The sequence below is a fragment of the Apostichopus japonicus genome, chromosome 22, assembly GCF_037975245.1.
Source record: "Apostichopus japonicus isolate 1M-3 chromosome 22, ASM3797524v1, whole genome shotgun sequence".
In the NCBI taxonomy this organism is placed as follows: domain Eukaryota; kingdom Metazoa; phylum Echinodermata; class Holothuroidea; order Aspidochirotida; family Stichopodidae; genus Apostichopus; species Apostichopus japonicus.
The window spans coordinates 25049971-25071566 of NC_092582.1; the positions used below are offsets into that span (position 1 = coordinate 25049971).

The 21596-nt window shown below is 37.0% G+C and overlaps 2 protein-coding genes across 2 annotated transcripts in view; one reads left to right on the forward strand and one right to left on the reverse strand.

Moving 5' to 3' along the window:
• The window catches only part of LOC139963616 (ATP-binding cassette sub-family C member 4-like), a 32707-nt gene extending 32111 nt beyond the window's left edge, over window positions 1–596 (reverse strand). The window contains exon 1 of the mRNA XM_071964571.1: window positions 431–596. The gene's annotated coding sequence lies outside the window, so the exon portion shown is untranslated. The remainder of the gene's footprint in view (window positions 1–430) is intronic.
• Window positions 597–764: 168 nt separating this feature from the next.
• LOC139963624 (AP-3 complex subunit mu-1-like) lies at window positions 765–20032 on the forward strand. Its single transcript, XM_071964603.1, has 13 exons — window positions 765–922; window positions 2941–3019; window positions 4012–4117; window positions 4880–4992; window positions 5483–5604; window positions 6010–6136; window positions 7527–7673; window positions 9143–9216; window positions 10391–10493; window positions 11564–11725; window positions 12831–12881; window positions 14178–14246; window positions 17250–20032. The coding sequence occupies exons 1-13, from the start codon at window positions 888–890 to the stop codon at window positions 17313–17315; spliced, it is 1254 nt and encodes a 417-aa protein (XP_071820704.1). The 5' UTR covers window positions 765–887; the 3' UTR covers window positions 17316–20032.
• The last annotated feature ends 1564 nt before the right edge of the window (window positions 20033–21596 follow it).

The following is a 21596-nucleotide window of genomic DNA, read 5'->3' on the forward strand; positions in this document are numbered from 1 at the left end:
TGCTGTTGGATCCCAAGTAATGGTCCAAATCATACTATACTTGCAGTAGTCACTACTGGATCCTCAAGCAGTCACAACTTTGACACTGAAATGCTTGCTAGAGGAGTTTCACTATTTATGGACAAAATGTTTTAGGGCTAGGCCTAGGGCCTACTAGAAAGTAGAAGTTGACGGCAGGTCATAGTCAACCCTCCTAGAGCAAACTTTGGCTATAGACTCTATAGATACCAAGAGTTAGGCTTAATAATTTTCTATTCGAATTTACCACAAGACACAATGTTGTCTAGGAGTAGGAGTTGTAGGCATGGGTTAATTGTCTAACTTTGGTCGCCTTAACTTTAGGCTACGCAATGCCTAGGTCTAATTGTTATTTGTTAGGCTATTCTTGTAGAGACCTGAGTAAACCAAACCAACAACACCTTGCCCTCACCCTGAGTTTGTTCATTCTCATTTGGTCAACTTTTATTATAGTATGCTTTTTATCCTAGTATTTCCGTAACTCGCACTTGTAGTACCAGGCTCGAAGTTAGACTTAGTTTTTAAGGTCGACGAAGTCCCAACTTTAGATTACGTCTTTAGTCTGTAAGTGTTCGAAATACTGCGACAGTTGTACCATCTTATTTTGTTTGAAGCGAATTATCCCACAAGTTACCAAAACAAGCACTAGCTACGGACGCTGCTTACATATGGGGATGTCCCATATACTGTAGTGTTATTAATTATGCATACATATAATAGGGTCGGCTATTGAACTTCTGTTATTGATCATATGAGCCTATACCACTCGATAAGTTACGTACAGTTACACATCACGGTTTATGAGGTGACTGACTGGACTTAATACTAGCCCTTTTTCTCCCGCATATTCCTACCTATCTGATCTCAAAATGATCAGTAGCTTGTTTATAATTAACGCTTCTGGGTGAGTTTTCTTCATACAGAAATGTCTAACATAGCCTATGCTGTATTTGTCCGTAGCCTGACTAGGCCAAAAGTAGGCTAGAAATGGTAGTAGTATTTAGGTTAGGCTATAGCTTACAACTAACATTGTAGCCTAGGCAGTATCACTACAGTACAGGCCTAAGGTAGGCTTTACTGAGGACAGCATTATGACCAAATCCAACGTTTTGTTTAAGTATTAAAGTGGTACACCACTCTTGAAGGTTGTTACTTATTTCAGCAGATTGATAGTGATAACCTTTCAGCAGTTTCACTCATTTGAATTTGAAGGTATAGGCTAGGCCCTATTCGAGGGATCTGTGTACTTCTGTTCTGCATTATGCTCTATTGAAATTCATGATTTTTATACCATGTATCATAGAAAGTTAGCAAACATGAAGTTGAAGTAGGCCGTATCCAAGAAAATCTCCACATGCGTGTTTTTTTACAAATCTGATGCCAAACGATGATGTAAATTTACAAAACATTTTCAAAAGTCAAAGTAAGCCGTATACATATCTAGGCTGGCCTAAACTGTTATTCGTTTGTGTCCAATGTAAAGAATGAATAGGAGAACTGAATATTAAGTTATTGCATAAAAAATATTGCTATTATAGGAGGTCCATTAATATTATGCAAGTAAATTCTGCTTTTAAAGGCATTGAAGACCAAATCGCATGCATCCATCTGAAAAAGTTAACTTTCTGTCGCTTACAAGTGACGTTTTGTTCGTGTCGCTTCAAAATGCAGACAGTTATGAAACGTGATACCTTAATTGTTATCTTTAGCTGGACCTGAGATGTCCATCGCTGTATCGTTTGTATACTGTGCTGTGGGTATTGACCGCAGCTGTATGTTCTGACTGTACACTAGTGTCTAATAACGGACTGTAGCAAGCTGTGTGTGTATTTTCTGGGATCAATGGTGATGTTTAACACTTCTGTTACACCTCATTCGAAACTAGGTCAAATTACCAGCCTTGGCCTTATCTGTGCTTCCACGGCAGGATATTAAGTACTGTAGTCTTGGACTAAGGCTAGATTCTATTAATATTATGGCAACTTGGGAGTTTGAATATATGATGGCAAGTGGGTGAAGGAGAAAGTACAGTTAGCTCTGGCAATGTTGACTGGGCATCCTTGCATCAAGAAGCTAGGATCGGCCTCCGGAGAGGCCCAGTTTTCTATAGTTTCTCCCTTTTAAACAGCCTAAGTTAGTACAAGGATATAGGCTAGGCCTGGCCTAAGTGTTATATGCTATAGCCACTAGATGGGTGCCATCGAGGAGTCCTAATGGTGCAACATTTCAATCGCTTTTTTCTGAATGTCGCAAAAGTTAAGAAGGAATGTAATTTTCCTTGCTACAAAATAAATAGGAATGCATCGTTTAACATTGCCCATATTTCTATCAACAGTTTGGGCTGAATTGCCTTCTTTCTTCAAAATCTTAAAGACGGAACCTTCAGGCGCAGGAAATAAAATTCTTTATTTGCCTAGAAATACACCAGATATTTTAAAGTCTCAAGACACAAACTATTTCAAGCTAATCGCAGGAATCAATCCACAAAAAACATTCATGATGAAAATCAGATAAAATTGTTAAATTTTCAGATACCCACAGAAATATTTCTGACTGGCCTTGTATCTCTGTAAGGAATAAACAAAACAAAAAACAAAAACACGCACAGTGCCGTTTTTGTCCCTTCTGTTACTGTTTTTTGTCCCTTCTGTTACTGTTACTTGTCATTTAGCCTTTGAAGAAGATCCTGCTAGGATCGAAACGTCAGGCCAACTTACTTTTACACATTCTCCTACACAGGCTTTCTAGTGGATAAGCAGTTTGCTAACAGTTTTATTTTTTTAAGAATCATTTGTATTAGTTACAGTATAAAGTTTAAGCATTGTTTTTTTTTTGGAAGCCAGAATGTTTGAGATCCAGAAATGAAACACTGAATCATTTTTAACTGTTTGTGAGTTTCTTTTGTGGTTAATCTTTCTACAGCGACATCTTTATGGAGAAACACTGGAAGAGTGTCATCAGTAGGTCTGTTTGTGACTACTTCTTTGAGGCTCAAGAAAAAGTAAGTTTATCTTTTGTAGTGAATGAATTCATATCACCATGAAAGTGATTTGAAAATGTGTAATACAGTTTGGCTAAATCTTTTGTATTAAATAGTAATGTAGAGTTACAATAATAGTTTGTAAGAATTAGAGAGAGGAAGATGTATTATGGTAGTGTTTTGGGCGATCTATATAATCACAAAGCATAATGTTGCATGTACATTGCACAAGGCTCTGATGTCACCCAGTATACAGTTTTACAACAGAGGACCAATAAGAACAAGTGGAACAGTTAATTGTGGTATGACTGAAAATATGCCACAGAATAATATTCTGTAATAAACAGTATTACTGAAGATACAGTACTAGATGAAGTACTTGATAAAGCTTCAAACAGTACTTGATACAGTACTACTAATACAGTACTAGATACAGCATTTATAAAGTATCATACACATTTGGTACAGTACCAGATACAGTACTACTGCAGATACAGATACAATACTAGATACAGTACTTGATAAAGTATCATATATAGTACTTGTTACAATACTACTAAAAAAATACAGTACTAGATACAGTACTTGGTACAGTACCAGATATAGTAAGTCTGCTGTAAATACAGTACGAGATACAGTACTACTGTAAATACAGTACTAGATACAGTACTTGATAAAGTATCATATATAGTACTTGGTACAATACTAGATACAGTACTACTGTAAATACAGTACTAGATACAGTACTTGATAAAGTATCATATATAGTACTTGGTACAATACTAGATACAGTACTAGATACAGTACTTGGTACAGTACCAGATATAGTAAGTCTGCTGTAAATACAGTACTAGATACAGTACTACTCTAAATACAGTACTTGATAAAGTCTTTGATATAGTATATGATACAATGCATATAAAGTACTATATCCAGTACCTTTTTTTTTACAGAACTAGGTACTCCTAAATCTTTACTGATATTAACTGTCCAATATGCTACTTTCCTTTCAGGCTTCCAGTAATGAAGATGTTCCAGCAGTGATAGCTACACCACATCACTACCTCATTAGTATCTATCATAAACAACTGTACTTTGTAGCTGTAGTACAAACTGAAGGTGAGTAAATGGGTGATAGCCACACCCCACTACTACCTCATTAGTATCTATCATAAACAACTGTACTTTGTAGCTGTAGTACAAACAGAAGGTGAGTACACGAGTGATAGCCACACCCCACTACTACCTCATTAGTATCTATCATAAACAACTGTACTTTGTAGCTGTAGTACAAACTGAAGGTGAGTAAATGGGTGATAGCCACACCCCACTACTACCTCATTAGTATCTATCATAAACAACTGTACTTTGTAGCTGTAGTACAAACTGAAGGTGAGTAAATGGGTGATAGCCACACCCCACTACTACCTCATTAGTATCTATCATAAACAACTGTACTTTGTAGCTGTAGTACAAACTGAAGGTGAGTAAATGGGTGATAGCCACACCCCACTACTACCTCATTAGTATCTATCATAAACAATTGTACTTTGTAGCTGTAGTACAAACTGAAGGTGAGTACACAGGTGATAGCCACACCATACTACTACCTCATTAAGTATCTATCATAAATAACTGTACTGTAAGGCTGTGGTGCAAACTAAAACTGAAATTTCAAACGGTTGAATTATTTCTTTTTGAACTTGGTGAAGCTGAGAGTTAATTCCCTGCAAACAGAGCAAGTACCTATGTTTGATATACTTTGGGAATGTTCCTGTGAGGGATGTTCTTATTAGTGACATTGTAATATAATTCTGTCCTGTATATATAATTATATGAATTCCTGTAGTAACCAGGCTTATTTCTGTCCTCTTCTTACAGTCTCTCCTCTATTCGTGATTGAATTCCTTCATCGCATCATAAACACATTCGAAGACTATTTCAGTGATTGCACGGAAACTTCCATCAAGGAAAATTATGTTGTTGTCTATGAGGTGAGAAAATTATAAAGTTGGGGGTGTTTTTTCTTCTTTTTTCTTTGACAGTTTTAAAATTGTTTTGCTCTTAGGGTGATTTAACCTTGTCCTCCTAAAATAAACTGGTAGTGTTTCATCCCCAAATTCCACTTTCCTTCAAAAAACAAGTCTTTCAACTACTAGGACAGTGCTCTTTGAACTTTTGCATACATTTGCATACTTTTGCATACATTATGATTGAATATACAGAGGCCAAGCTAGTTATAAGATTTCACTCTTTGAACAGGTCGAAAGCTTGATACCATCGGGCATCGGCATCTGTAGAAATAAATCCCAGTCAACAAACCCAAGACTTATATTGAATACAGTTGTTTAAAATTGTTCTAGCTCACTGGAATCATTGTTCCTTCGAGCTGTGTCTAGTTGGAAGTATTAGCAATAGCGTACCCTTCTAGGAGTGCAGGGCCAAAGTGAAATGAAATTAATTTGTTTCTTTTGTTATTTTCAGTTGTTGGAGGAGATGTTGGACAATGGCTTCCCTTTGGCGACAGAATCAAACATTCTGAAAGAATTGATCAAACCTCCAAATATTCTGAGAACTGCAGTGAACATGGTAACAGGAAGCTCCAAGTAAGTTTATCTGACTTTTGAAAGTAAATGTGAACTTGTTGTGAAGACAACACTGTATCATTATCAATGTAACACATTAATAAATAAAACAGTTCATTTCACTGTTTTTAAAAGAGGACAGAATTTCTTTGACAATAAAAGAATTAAAATCAGTGACCTAATGCTTTGCCAAACAATAATAAGGGATTCTTATTAACAATTTTAAGTTTTCAATATGTTTCTTTGATCCTTTCAAAAAAAAAATGTTTAGTCAAAAGTTCCCAGTTGATTTTCTTCCTATGGGATATATATTGATTTGCATATTCAATGTGCAGTTTGGTAATTATGATTTCACTGTTTTACAACATTTGTTTTGTTTTTTCATATACATAACCAGTCTACGATATTTTTTTGTCTTTCCCTTAGTGTCAGTGATACGTTGCCCACCGGTCAATTATCCAATGTCCCGTGGAGACGTAGCGGTGTTAAATACACCAATAACGAAGCCTACTTTGATGTGATCGAGGAAGTCGATTGCATCATCGACAAAATGGTGAGTATAAACCAACCTTCAAGAAGTTATTAAAACATCCTCTACTCTAGGAAAAGAGAAAAGCGTCCAGCTACCCGAGGGAATTTCTTGTACACAATAACTTAAAATTCTTCCTCATCTTCCTATTATAATATGACAATTGTATGTTGTTGTAGTAGGTAAAAATGTCAATTGTGTCAGACTGAATAACTTGGATTTCTACAGGGTATATTGATGTTAAAGGCATCAATGGTTTATTAGCAGGTTGTTGTTCAGGGTATATAGAAGTTAGAGGGATCTACACAAACAGGCATAATTTTATTCCGTACATAGTTGTTGCTCATGAATAATAGACCTACCGTACTCCTTCCTAGTTGGAACTGGAACCCAGCATGCACCTCCTAGATGCAGGGTAACACCACCTGCACTTCCTAGATGCAGGGTAACACCACCTGCACCTCCTGGATGCAGGGTAATGCCACCTGCACCTCCTAGATGCAGGGTAATGCCACCTGCACCTCCTAGATGCAGGGTAACACCACCTAACGTACCACTACCTTTATCCACCTGGCTACTCAAGAAAGACATTTTAATTTTGAAAGGAGAAACAAAGCCAATCATTATATGTACCTTATGTATGCTGATGATGAACAACTCCCATTAACAATGGAGAAGAAACTTGTTCTGTTTGGGACTCATAGTACGATGGCTTCGTAACTATTTTTTTTATTTGAAAAAACTTTATTTCAACCATCGTCATTTAACATAATAAGTATGAATAGTTATACAGAAAAGTGGGATAAGGTGTACCTTTAATCAGCTTGAAACTAAAGACATTATGAATTTAAAATGATAAAATAGGTTAAGGGGAATCCAAAGAAGCTATAACTAGCTTATGAAAGGTCCCCTTGAACAAAAAGACAGATATAGGGAAAACAAACAAAAGGAAACATCAACAATAGACAATTGTCTAAGTCAGGGCCTGCTGTTGTTGCAGTGAGCAGAAAATGATTTATTGGTCAAAGTTTGTGTAGCAGTGTTGTAGGCTCTGAATTTTGTCCCATATATAAAGTATTATAGTTCCCTGTGTAAAAAACTACCATTGATCTTTGTACTGGTATAGCAAGTTTGCCAGTTTGCATAGTATTTTGCTATGCTACGATACCGGATAAATGATTCCCTGAGTGAGTAATAATGTTCAAGTAGCCACGTGGAGGTGGAACCTCTTAGTAGTATGCTTTTGTTTTCTGTTTGGATTTTATCATTGTGAAAGGAAAGTGTATTAGTGTTACAGGGAACAAAATACTAATATTAATTGAAATGTTAAAGACTTCATCAATTTAGTGACAATGCATGCAGATTCCATTGTTTTTGAACAAGTCTATTCATCCCTCTTGTGTCATTTCTTCAGGGGTCGACGGTCTTTGCAGAGATCCAGGGGTACGTCGACTCCTCGGTCAAACTCTCCGGAATGCCTGACCTTACCATGTCCTTCGTGAATCACCGTCTCCTTGACGACGTCAGCTTTCACCCCTGTGTGAGGTACAAGAGATGGGAAGTAAGTGAATTCATTTTGGACTTGTACTCTGTATTAGGATTACTATAACAATATGGTTCCCTTTATGGTACAGTTTGCTTTCAACCTTGTCACACTACAAGGTTTACCTGGTTCCAAAGATGGACGTGTGAAAACTGTTATCCAACCTTTGTCGCTTTAATCGACCAAATCTATGCTTAATCCATCCTTACCACAAATTTTGTAAACGTTATTGAGTACACCAACTTTGTGGAAGGCAAAAGAAGAAGATACACAAAGACTGTGAAAACTGTTGTTTGCATTGTGTTGTAATGATGTGTCCAAGCCATTACGGTGTTTACACACAATTGAAAATGACCAATCCATAAACAAATCAAATGGATGTTACATAAATTCAGTTGGCTGCTCTCAATGATTGAGTTATGCCAACTCTGTAGTACAAACCAGAAAATTTTGTGTCTCAAAAATGTAATGGAATGTTACAGCTGTTCAAGTACAAAAGCCTTAAGTTTTGATCATTCTTCCTGGTGCTACTTTGGTGAAATTAAGCAGTAGATTAAATTGCTGGTGTATCTAATCGTTCGTTAACAGTTAATTGTGGCAAAGTTAGTGCAATGGCAACTACAATAACACGCTGTTGAGTGAATAGTATTCTAGTATCTAGATCTGCAATCTTCTAGTTAGTTTAAAGGGTATCCAATTATGTGTGAATCTTATCTGGCTGGTAAAAATGATAAGAAGTCACTACCAAACGCAAGTACAGCTTTTAATAGGTCTCTTCCTTTAAGCTTCCTATTTATAAATGGTTTGAAATTTGTGCTGGAATATTAAAGAGCTGAAGTGGTAGATGTGAATTTTTAAACTTTCTCTGCTAATTGTCCTTATCATAATGTGGGCAGTGAGAGGAGGAAGGGGGGGGGGGAGGGCAAGGTCAGAGGCAGGAAAGAAACTTGTTATTACTTGGGGTAAAATTCACCAATGTTTTGGCAAGAGCTGGTTGATTGACATCGTAACAGTTGAAACAATTTCTGTGTTTTTTGGGTATTTATTAAAATCGTTCAGTTACCCATTTGCATCCAGAAGAAAAGTTTACAAAAATGGATCCTGCTTCAAAATTAAAACTTAACTTGTAAAAACAAGAGAGCAATCACATGGCCAAAATTCCAATGAAAGGAGACTCAAGCTGAACATCAGACAAGTCTGGGGAAGTAACCCCTCAGTTTTTTATGGCCATATCTTTTTTGCCTTGTCTTAAATAACAAGTCTTTTGCTCCGTCACTGATCACATGCTGACACATATTCCACAATGTGATTCCGATATTAGGTTTGATTGTGTTAAAACTCTCTAAAACAGGTTCTCTGTACTGAGATGGTTTCTCTATTCCACAATGTGATTCCGATATTAGGTTTGATTGTGTTAAAACTCTCTAAAACAGGTTCTCTGTACTGAGATGGTTTCTCTATTTCTTTTTATGTTGTTTTGTTCGCAGTCCGAGAGAGTGTTATCTTTTGTTCCACCTGATGGTAACTTCAGACTGCTTTCATACCATATAGGAGCATCAAAGTAAGTCCAACATAGGATAGCATGACAGCATAGTATACATGACACAGCTTAATAGCAGAGCACGGTACAGTAGCATAGCATCACAGCATCGCATAACATGTCATAGCACAGCATAACAGCATAGTGTACATGATGTAGCTTATAGCAGAGCATGGTGTAGCACTGTATCATACCATGACATACAGTATTATAGCATCACAACATAGCATGTCATAGCATAGCATAACAGCATAGTGCATATAGCTTATAGCAGAGCAAGGTATAGCACTGTAGCATACCACGACATACAGTATCACAGCATTGTATAGCATGACAAAGCATATGTCATAGCATAGCCTGACAGCAAAGAGTATAAAGATTTTAGCCTGGTATAGTACTGTAGCATACCATGACATACAGTAGCATAGCATCACAGCATTGCATAACATGGCATAGCATATGTCATAGCATTGCCTGACAGCAAAGAGTTTATAGCGTATATCCTGGTATAGTACTGTAGCATACTGTGACATACAGTAGCATATCATCACAACATTGCATAGCATGACATAGCAGAGCATGGTACAGCACAGTAGCATACCGTGACAAACATAGCATCACAGCACAGCATAGCAACTGTCATAGCATAGCATCACAGCATGGCAAAGCATATGTCATAGCATAGCATGATAGAGCTTAGCTTATCATGACATACCATAGCATATTGTGGTATGACAGGCCATTATTGTGTCAGTTGCCTTACATGATGCTATGGTAATAATTTCAATACTGATGTCGTATGTGTATTCTGTAGCCTCGTTTATCCAGCACCCATGGACATGCATGTTAGGAGAGATCTTCTTGTCATGGAAAACTTGGAAAAAGTCATGCAAGTTGGATCGAGCATTGTGCTGAAGTTTGATAAAGACTCTTCCAAACTTATAAGCAGAAAACATTTCAAAACTTACTGAAATTTTGGGATTGCCGCAAACTACCTATTTGGAGATAAGATAAAGCCTTATTAACAACATCATCAAAAATGTTTGTTAGATATTGGTACATGTTATTTGCTTTGTATGCCTTCATTCAAAAAATGTAAGGTTTGTTCACAATAATGTAACATTATTTTTTATTTGTCATGAAGTGTAGATGAGTATATCGTTAATGTAAATATTGTGTTTTTTTTCTTGTTAAGTTTAACAGCTATTCCGGTTTACGTGCGTCCTAACATAACGATACGAGAGGGTTCGGGTAAATTTGAACTCAGCATTGGACCAAAGCAAACCATGGGAAAACTGGTAAGGTTCTATTATAACATATGTATAACAAAAGTAGAGTAATTAATCACTAGATTGTGCCACTTTCAAATGGTTTAACTGGTAAACAGTCCAACCGGGGTTCTGTTTACTGAGCATCAAAACCGCGATAGTCTGTGTTGCTGGTTGCTGCTGTGTTTAGGTCTCTTGAAACAACCATGAATTTTGCCTATCTGATGCTGGATAGAAGTTGTTCAGGTTACTGTGATTAGACAGTACCTTTACATTACAGAACAAGTCTCCTTTTATGATGTAAATTAGGTTGAGGGGAAAGAATAGATTTGTGGCTGGTACTTACTTTCGGGAAGTGGTCTAAACATGCCATGTTAACTTTGTAAAAATACCTTCTTTTCGTATCCGTCAGTCTTTTGGAATGAAAGGTTTTATCTAGGAGGATGAAGCAGCAGTCACAAGTTTTCAAATCAGATCAGATTTTCAAATCATGAAATTATCAGGATAAAGTGTGATAAGTGGGGTGTTTTTTTGTGTTTTTTTGCATTATGATTTGTTTGATAAAGCATATGTCAATTGTGTCTTATAAAATTGATATAATAGTTGGGTTATTTTTAGTAGACAATGTTTACCAGTTTTGCAAGGAAGTAGTATTTCTTACTTGATCTCACAAGTCTCTTTTATGATTCGGCTATGTAATCACTATGCCTTGCTATACAAGAATTGATTGTTTGAATGTTGCGATTACAGGTGATTACATCAGCTTTTTTGCGGTTGTTTGCGAAGCTCTGATAGTTTTACCGAATCTTAAAATAAGTTTTTTAAAACTAGGTCATAATGCTATATTTTCTTATCAAGTCAAAGGTGAAAAAGTTCCATCTGATGTAAAAGATGTCTTTGCCAAGAAACATTTTCATGTTAACATTAGAAACATGAAAAAAGCATTTTAGCAGTGCTAATATTCTTACAGTTTTTATCGTTGGTAAATAGGCTTTTATTATCGAACGATATCAACAATTGACAAAAATCACCTCAAAAATTGGCTGTAAGTTTCTCCGTACATCTGTCCATTTCTTCTTTCCATTTATATTCTTGTGCAGGTCGAAGACGTGGTTGTGACGTCAGATTTCCCTAAGCAAGTCTTAAACATGAGCCTGACACCCAATCAAGGCACCTACAGCTTTGACCCGGTCAACAAGACCCTCCGCTGGGAGGTCGGAAAGATCAATCCCCAGAAACAGATTCCAACCATCAAGGGAACGGTGAGATGAATCAATTTATCTGATAAGTTTAACCCGAGCGGACTTGCTGCTCTCTATGACAAACTTCGCAGTCATAATGCAGTGAATCATTTCAATTATTTATTGGGCTATAGAAGTGCAAATATCTGTGGCATGTTTGTATTGTTCACAGTAACAAGAAGACTGGACAAATATAGAGCCCTCAATAAACTGCTAAACACACAAATTGGAACCCTAAATTATTGCCACTAGGGGTCTGTGTGCATCTAGGCGAATGTGTAATTCTTTTTATTTTCGTTGTGTTTGTTTCTTATTGTGCCTGTGAAATGATTGGTCAACCCATGGCAACCTTCTTGAATTTGCAAGATTCTGCAGAGATGTCGGCCATGTGCTTGTCTAGTAGTCATTTTATGTATGGAATAAACCTGTGTGATATGGTTGCTGGCAAAATATGTACTCCTGAGTCCTGATGGTAGATTATGTGTTCCATTATGATAAAAAACTTGCTTATACCAAGCCACTTGACAAATCTGCTCATCATATTGCCGGTGCTGTGGCTGAGTGGATAAAGGCGGTGGCATTTGTAGCAATGAGGCTTAGCAATCGGGAGGTTCGATTCCCGGCCGGGTCATAGTAAGATGAGTTTTTCATCCAAGAGCAATCTACGACTTTCCCGTCTGAAATGACTTTCTAATTTGAAAAGATTCCAAATTTGAGTTAAAATGTTGAATTGGAAGCCACCTGATGTGTAAGTTGTAATCCATAAGCCCTTGCGGGTTTCTCCCACATTTGTGGTCGCTTAAGCGTCGTAAAAATAACTGCTGATTATTATTATGATTATTGATTATTATATTTGAAAGAGTAACCAGCTTACAACACCTGACCCTTTAATGTACATGTCAGTTGACAATATGAATTTAACATGTGATCAGTAGACATCTAGTTTACTGGAACATTGCTGCCTGACCAAAGCTTCAAGCGGAAGCAGGTCATGTGACAAGTGGCCCACTTTAGTCTCAATTAATAATAATGGTTGACGTTTATTTGTTAACCCTAGCAGAATTATAAATATTCATAAGGTCAACATGTGAGTCATCCTTGTATTTTATTTTAATTTTATGCTCAGATATCTCTGCAGAGTGGCATGCCACCTCCCGAGGCCAACCCAGCTATAAATGTAAGTGAAAGATGTTAACGAAGCTTTAGTAAGATTCTCACAGTCAGGATTGAACTGGTTAGTCTAATCACGTAGGAAACGGTAATACATTCTATGTGAGACGTTTTCGAAAACTAGGCTCATCGACAAGTAAACATGCAGAATATTGATATTGGAGACTAGCCACTGAAAAGGTTTAAAGGGGCTTTCCTTCAGGTTGGTTAGCAGCTGTAAGAACCCTTTAAGTATTAAGAATTACTTATAGTTAAATTGCCATTGATAAATTTATCAAAATTTAATGATTGGAGAACTGAGTTAATGGCATGCACAGCAAGACATAAAATAGTGTATCATGTAGTTGAGGCAAGTTACTTTTTGCTCTCTCAAGCTAATTGTAATATGTGCGTACCATGTGTGTTTCATTATTCAGCTAATTGTAATATATGCGTACCATGTGTGTTTCGTTGTTCAGGAGAGGATTGGGAAAGGTTTGAATGATGGGCTATCCATTTGTTTGTTGCTTAAATCTTTCCTTCCATGATTGCACATGATATTTAGTAGTGGTATTGTGCTCTTCACTCTCACAATGTTATTCCCATAGTTTTTGTATCAAATCTGTTCTGAGAACAAAACCCTCACACAAGCCTGTTAAATGTTAAGGATTAGGCAAGCACACTGTGAGATGTACTCCAGGGGTCACATAGATGTGGTCCACACTATGGGATGTCCACCAGGGGTCACATGGATGTGTTGCACACTATGGGATGTCTCCCTGGAGACATGTAGATGTGGTACACTGTAGTGCCCATGAGCAGACTGTTCGAATTGTAAACAGTTGAGAGTGGGGTGTGACAAGTTACCAAGGACAAGGGGGTATCTTTTGTTAAATCATGTGGGAAGGCCTCAGGTCTTGATACAAGACTGTAAAACTGAACAACTGGCACTATAACTATATAAGGTCATTCTGCAAGTTTTTATCACTTTTGCAGTTTATAGCTGTGTTTTGTGTTTGCTTGCAATGTTTTTCTCATTATGTCTGAGCAAATCCTGTAACATTCATACCTAGTTGAATACCCCTCTATCTCACTAAAGATATCTTTGAAGTATTTTGCAGAATTTACTCATTGGTGGTGTTATTTTGGTGGACAATTAATGGATTACATTTCCAGGTACCCCATCTTTCTATTAACAGACACAATTGTGATCTTCAGACTTTGGCAAATCCAATAATAAAATTCAACAGTAAAGTAGTTATCTTCCCCCCCTCTCAACTTTATTTTTTAACATTTTAGTTTTCTCTGGTTTTCATATTTTTAGGTGCAATTTAAGATACAGCAACTTGCAATTTCAGGTGTTAAAGTGAACCGACTCGACATGTACGGAGAGGTAATTAAAACAACTTTCATCTTTGTATTTTGCACTTGAGTTTTTTTGGTTCCTTGCTTTTTGCAAAGCAAGGAACCTATGCGTTCAACTTGGCGTGTGTGTGTGTGTGTGTGTGTGTGTGTGTGTGTGTGTGTGTATGTGACGCTTGGCTTGTGTACACGATATCTCAATAAGGAAATGATGTATCATGATGAAACTTGTTGGGTGGATAGCCCATAGTAAGAGGAAGATCCCTATTGTTTTTGGTGCCCGCAAAGGTCACCAAAGGTCAGTTAGATGCCAAAAACCAATATATTAAAAACAGCAATAACTCCCATTGACAGGGTCCGACATGGTTGATATTTTGGGAGTAGTTGTGAATGGGGTAAGGCATTGTTTCCAAACATAACGGTAATGTGATCGAAGGTCAACAAAGGTCAATTAATGATAAAAAACTAGTATTTTTGCGATAACTTGAGAACGAAATGTCCGTTAGGGTTGGGAGTTGCTTCAATGTAATCCAATTGTCGACCCGCACCTGGGTGACCCTTGACCTCAATTTGACCTTTGGTGACCTTTATATGTTTTTGGGGATTTTTACAGTTTTGATGCTATTTTCAGATGTCAAAGGTACCTTCTGAACATAAATGTCAATAGGTTGACCCTGTGTGACCTTTATGTGCGAAGTTATATGGGGTCAAAGTTTTTCGGTCGGAGTTAGGATGGTTGCACAGACTTGTCGTTTTGTTTTTTTGAATCAGGAGATTAAACTACATCTGAAACCAAGGTCAAAAGGTCAAAGGTCACATTAGAAAAAATGTGCTTATTTTGGGAGGAAACGAGCAAAAAAGAAAATGTTTGGTTTTGATGCTAGATTTGGATACCAAAGGTACCTTCCGATCAAAAATGTCAATGGGTTGACACCCGTGTGACCTTCGTGTGCGAAGTTATACGAGGTCAAAGTTAATTTTCAGACATTTAATGCAATAACTCCCAGTTCCAAGGTGTGACATGGTTGATATTTTTGGACAAGTTGCAAATGGTATAGGGGAATATTTTCAAACTTAACGGTCATGTGATCCAAGGTCACCAAAGGTCAATTAATGTTAAAAAACTAGTATTTTGGGAGGGGAAAATGGGCAAAGAAAAAATGTTTGAATTTGTATAGTTTGATGCTCTATTTAGGTCTCACCGATCAAAAATGTCAATAAGTTGACCCAAGGTGACCTTTGTATGTTAAGTTATATGAGGTCAAAGTTAATTTTCAGACATTTAGTGTAATAACTCCCAGTGCCAAGGTATTACACAGTTCATATTTTGGGACAAGTTGCAAATGGTATAGGGGAATATTTTCAAACTTAACGGTCATGTGATCCGAGGTCACTAAAGGTCAATTAATGATAAAAAACTAGTATTTTTGCGATAACTTGAGAACAAATTGTCCGTTAGGGTTGGGAGTTGCTTCAATGTAATCCAATTGTCGACCCGCATCTGGGTGACCCTTGACCTCATTTTGACCTCTGGTGACCTCTGGTGACCTTTTTGTGTTTTGTGGATTTTTACAGTTTCGATGCTATTTTCAGATGTTAAAGGTACCTTCTGATCATAAATGTCAATGGGTTGACCCCCGTGTGACCTTTGTGTGCAAAGTTATACGAGGTCAAAGTTAATTTTCAGACATTTAATGCAATAACTCCCAGTTCCAAGGTGTGACACGGTTGATATTTTTGGAGTAGTTGCAAATGGTATAGGGTAATATTTTCAAACTTAACGGTCATGTGATCCAAGGTCACCAAAGGTCAATTAATGATAAAAAACTAGTATTTTTGCGATAACTTGAGAACGAATTGTCAGTTAGGGTTGGGAGTTGCTTCTACGTAATCCAATTGTCCACCCACATCTGGGTGACCCTTGACCTCAATTTGACCTCTGGTGACCTTTTCGTGTTTTTTGGATTTTTACAGTTTCGATGCTATTTTCAGATGTCAAAGGTACCTTCTGATCATAAATGTCAATAGGTTGACCCCTGGATGAGCTTTGTGTGTGAAGTTATAGGAGGTCAAAGTTAATTTTCAGACATTTCATGCAATAACTCCCAGCGCCAAGGTGTGACAAGGTTGATTTTTTTGGACAAGTTGCGAATGGTATAGGGGAATATTTTCAAACTTAGCGGTCATGTGATCCAAGGTCACCAAAGGTCAGCTAATGTTAAAAAACTAGTATTTTGTTGGGAGAAAATGGGCAAAGAAAACATGTTTGAATTTTTACAGTTTTGATGCTCCGTTTAGGTCTCACCGATCAAAAATGTCAATTGGTTGACCTACGGGTGACCTTTGTGTGTGAAGTTATGTATACAAGTTCAAAGTTAATTTTTAGACATTTAATGCAATTAAATCCCAATACCAAGGTGTGACACGGTTGATAATTTGGGACAAGTTGTGAATGGGGTGGTGGAACATTTTCAAACTTAAAGGTCATGTCATCTGTGGTCACTAATGTTATCATATCTGTTGACCCGCTTGTAGGTGACCTTAAACTTCTTACATTTTCGACGCCATATTTAGATCTCAAAAGTGCCTTTTGATCAAAAATCCGATCACATTTTGTGATCACAAAAGTGTTGGCTATAGTGTTGGTTACTTTATGGGAACATGTAGGACCACAATTACTTGGACTATTTGAGCCCAATCTTGCTTGATAATATGTGTATTGTCATATACCCCAAGCAAGGAACCACAGTGCCCTTGGGCTCTTGTTTTTAAATTTTTTTGTTACTTGTTACTTTGTTACTTGAGTACCAAGAGGACGAAACTGGTCGGGGAGTGGAATTTTTCTGGTGTGTTCATCTTTATTAATTTAATATATGTCTGTCATTCCACTTGCTACACATTCATATCTATATATATATATATATCTTTGTAATGATGTATGGGTATGAAGCCGTTTATCAAAAACCTTTATCTTAATGTTATTTATTCATTCTGTGACCTGTGTTTTCTTCTCATTTTTGCATTGAATCTGCAGAAGTACAAACCATTCAAAGGAGTCAAGTACATAACCAAAGCCGGCAAGTTCCAGGTCCGTACCTAATGAAGTACAGTATTGCTGTCCACAGAGAAAACATTGCCAGTTTAGTAACCCTCTGTGCATTCCAAAATATTTCCTTGATAAATGCAGTACATCGTAGCTACCAAGCCCAGATAGTGTCCGTCAGACTGTCACAATGTAGCCTTCTCGGCTGTCACGTCAAGAGGTGCAGTCACAGATGTGGCCATTCTGTCTGTCACTAAGTAGCCATCTTTGCTGGCCTGTCAAGATTGTGTGTCACACTGTCACAGATAGAAGTACTGGCTAACATACCAATGGAATGCCAGTCACACTGTCACAGATGCCGATGGATACTGTCAGTCATGCTGTCACAAAAATAACCATCCTGGCTACCATATCAGGATTGCCAGTGTCACTGTCACAAAATTGGTATCCTTGATACTATATTGACAGATTGTGCAAGTCATACTGTTATTAGTGAACATCATCCTGGGTCCCACATCAAGAAAGTGCCTGTCACATTGTCACTGGTTTTCCTCTTTTAACATGTAACAAAGATGGGGTTTTTTTTAGTTATTTGTTCAAAGATGCCACATTTCCAATTTTTCCATTTACCATCAAATTTCCTTCTTTTTTTTTATCAAGAAATTCAGAAACACTTTTTCTTTCAAACAAACCAAAAAGGTTATAAAGGATAGATAAGTTACATTAATCACAGAGTACATAGGGCTCCTTTAACCAGTCGTTCTAAACAATGGGATTCATATCCTATGGTTCTGTCTAATAAATCACCATTGATCATTAGAGAGAATGACTGGAATTAAACCTAATGCAAAACCTTCACACAACCACTTTACACAATTACTAGCAATTACCTCGCACTTGTTCACTATATGTAGTATGTACGATGGAATCTTGTATAAATCGCATGCAGACAGCAGAATTCAGAGTTTTTCTTAACTGTCAAAATAACGGAAGTCGGAATTATATCAATGGAGCTGGCCTCAGTAAACAGAGAGTTCCAACGATTTTATTCCACACGCATGTCATCTTTAACAAGAAATCCACCAGGTACAGCCTACAATAATTGCCTAGCCTAAAGTAAAAGTGACACTAGTAGTAGCATGGTGACTTCGAAGTTCGGACACTTAAGACTTAAAACACCCCAAAACTAAATCTTCTGGTATAATTAACCAGAAAATATACTTCATATGGTGGGAGAATTGTGTTATAGTACGATACACGGCCAAACTTTCTTTCCTGCAAACTGTTTTTACGTTGTTTTCCAAGAAGATTCTTCGTGATTGTGGAACTGGTATTTCTTTGCTAGAGTATTGCGAAGTTCGGACACGCAACCCACAGTGTGGCGCTGGTGATAAAATTGGTGGCGCAGTTGCTCTTTCAGTAATTATAACAGACTTCATAGATCTTCGTCATTTTATTGACAAATATGTAAGTAATTTCTTGCACGCGGGTCATTTTGGAGAGAAAATAACTGTAGCTTAGTACTTTTTGGTGAAATTTGACTCTTCCTGTAGATTTTCATGGTGAAATCGTGTATTTCTTAGGGTGTCCGAACCTCGCAGTATGCCGAACTTCGCAATACTGACTATACTACTACTAGGCCTACTACAGTTCTAGCCTAGGCCCTATGTTATGATTTCTACACATACATTGGTCAAACTGCTTCGTAATTGAAGTCACCAGAAGTTAATCAGCGGCCATATTGGGTAGATCAAAATAACGCGAACATTGATTACACAAAAATTAGGTAGGTCTATATCAATAATTAACTTGGCTAGGCTTATCACCCACATGATAAAGCAGTAAGCAATTACTGAAAGGAGTTATTATGCAGTCAATGTTATTTCAACATACATATTTACTCATATCTTGTTTAACCAGTGGTAAAAGGAGTGGAAGTGTTGCATTATCTTGGTAATGTTTACTGCATATTAAGGATATGAACTCTACTAATGTTGTTATTCCAATGTATCAAAGTCCTCTAAAATGTTAGATTCTTAATCATTTCAACATGTGAGACCACAAAAAGAAATTCTTCAATTCATCTGGCATTCTGGTTTGAAATCAACAGAATCGCACTGTTGGTGTACTGTACCAAAGGCAAATAATATTATTGTTGTTAAAAGTATGAAATCTAGAAATCATACCCCTTAATATAAAACCACAAACATAAACATGAAGTCTTAACCGATTATCATCTTAAGTCAGTCAAAATTCCCCATTACTGCATCTAGGCAGGTTTGTTATGAACCTCAACAATAAGTCTCTGTTGATGTACCTTGCTAGGTTAATTAGCATAAATAATATATGTTATAATATTATATAGTTATAATTTAGTTTAATATTCTAGTGAAAAATTACATCTCCATCTTTTTATTTTTTTGTTGATTATAACAAGAGTAGAAAGTGGTTTATTTATGCTGCCCATCTCGTTTTTTTCCTTTCATTTTATGTACCTTTTGTCAGTACTGATGTGGTAGACTGTACAAACAAGTATAGGACACAACCCGTCATATAAACTATCACGTTAGGCTAGCAATGCCAACTTATTTTACTTTGTCTCTTCTATGTTATATGTCATATCATATAGTAATAAAAAAGTGTCATTATATTATATCATGTTTTATTGTATCTGTGATAATCTGAGAGGTTTTTAGTATATTTTCTTTGTGCTGCTCCTTTGGATTTATATGAAGAAGAAAGAACAATAAAATTCCAGATGTATGGTTTCTGTATTAAGCCAGCATCCAATTTTTTTTTTTGACATCTAGAAATTATGACCATCAAGCGAGGGCTATGAAAGAGGTGATAAAGGACAAACTTGTACACAGTTTGCAAATCTATAGAGTGGTAGTAATTTCATACTTCTAACAAAACAAGGTTTTCCATCAAAACAATCATGCCTTATCCCTCCCCCCCCCCCCCTCCCCAGCATTTAGGATTTCAGTCAGAAACATGCTGTGTGTTTAGGTACTCCTCTGTGATATAACATGTGATATAGCTAGTGGGCATTATTTAAGAGGTCCTTTAGTTTTACAGACATAAAGTTTTGCCTCCCTCCAAATCATCAAAAGCATATAAAGAAGTTTATTCTCAGATTCAAACAATGATTGCTGATATCTGTTAGGACCTCCAGTCAAGTGGCTTAACTTTAAATCTTTGTCTCCACCCCTCTCTCTCTCTCCACCCCCCAACTCCCTCCCCCCACCCACCTCTTTCACAACAAAGAGTCAAATTCAAATCATTTCAAGCAGTCATTAACTTCCAGCAGCTATGAAACAAACCAAAATCAATCTTCCTCGTTATTAGTGTGCATACAACATCACACTTGAGTAATAGCTTTTATACGTCACTTACCTATGCAGAATGTACCTGTTTGTTAAGTGCTTCCTCTGTTCTGATATAATAGTAGTAATTGATTGTGTGGAAGGTGCTTTAGAAGTTAAATGGATGGTTAAGGTTAACCTTCAAGAAATCCCAGAAAAAAATTGAGATTTTTTTTTCTTTAAAATTATATTCCGTCACTTCAGTTTCATGCAATTTTATCAAATTGAAAGTAGTGACCCATAGATCATACATTGTTGAGGTAGCTGTGTCTGGTTACAAGATTATGTTCTCAATCCATATACATATTAATATGTGGGTAGAAGCAAAAGTGACCATGTTAGTGACTGTACTAATTGTATATCATGCCCGTATTAATTCTATTTAATACCAGCATAAGAAGCTACATGGTGATTTGCTGAGAATTAATGCAGCTATTAAATAGAGTTAATACCCGTAATAACTTTAATTCGTATGAACATTATATCAGCAATTATTTCCCGTATGGCCTACCATATTCGTCAAGGTGGACCTCTGTTAACCTCGTGACCTTTGACATTTTATCCTGACACGATATGAGTCTTAATTCCTACGTTAATTTGTATAAGTGTGTCGGTGATTTTGTCACTTTTGCACGCGGGAGATTGTCCAAATTCGCCATTGCTTACGATTGCCTTTATGACGTCATAAGTTACGGAGACTCTTGATTCCAGGCCTAAGCTTACTCCCAACACATGATGTTTGATGTCCATTGCCATTACGGTTGTGGAGGATTTCAATTAGCTACATGTTGTTTGTAAACGCCCACATGAGGCATTCAATTACATACCATTACTTGTTGACCTCGCCCACGAAAATGGTAGGTTCAGCTCATGATATTATTGAGTCACACTGTGGTGCTCCTACCCCTTCCACACCATACCTTCCAGCCCCCTCCCGGCCTTCCACACCATACCTTCCAGCCCCCACCCCGGC

What these genes read in the sequence shown, in the direction of transcription:
- LOC139963624 (XM_071964603.1), top strand. Translation starts at nt 888, where the DNA reads ATGATCAGTAGCTTGTTTATAATTAACGCTTCTGG. An exon ending in ATTATGTTGTTGTCTATGAG is followed by an intron (nt 4,993 to 5,482) that starts GTGAGAAAATTA and finishes TGTTATTTTCAG; the next exon opens with TTGTTGGAGGAGATGTTGGA. An exon ending in AGCAAACCATGGGAAAACTG is followed by an intron (nt 10,494 to 11,563) that starts GTAAGGTTCTAT and finishes ATTCTTGTGCAG; the next exon opens with GTCGAAGACGTGGTTGTGAC.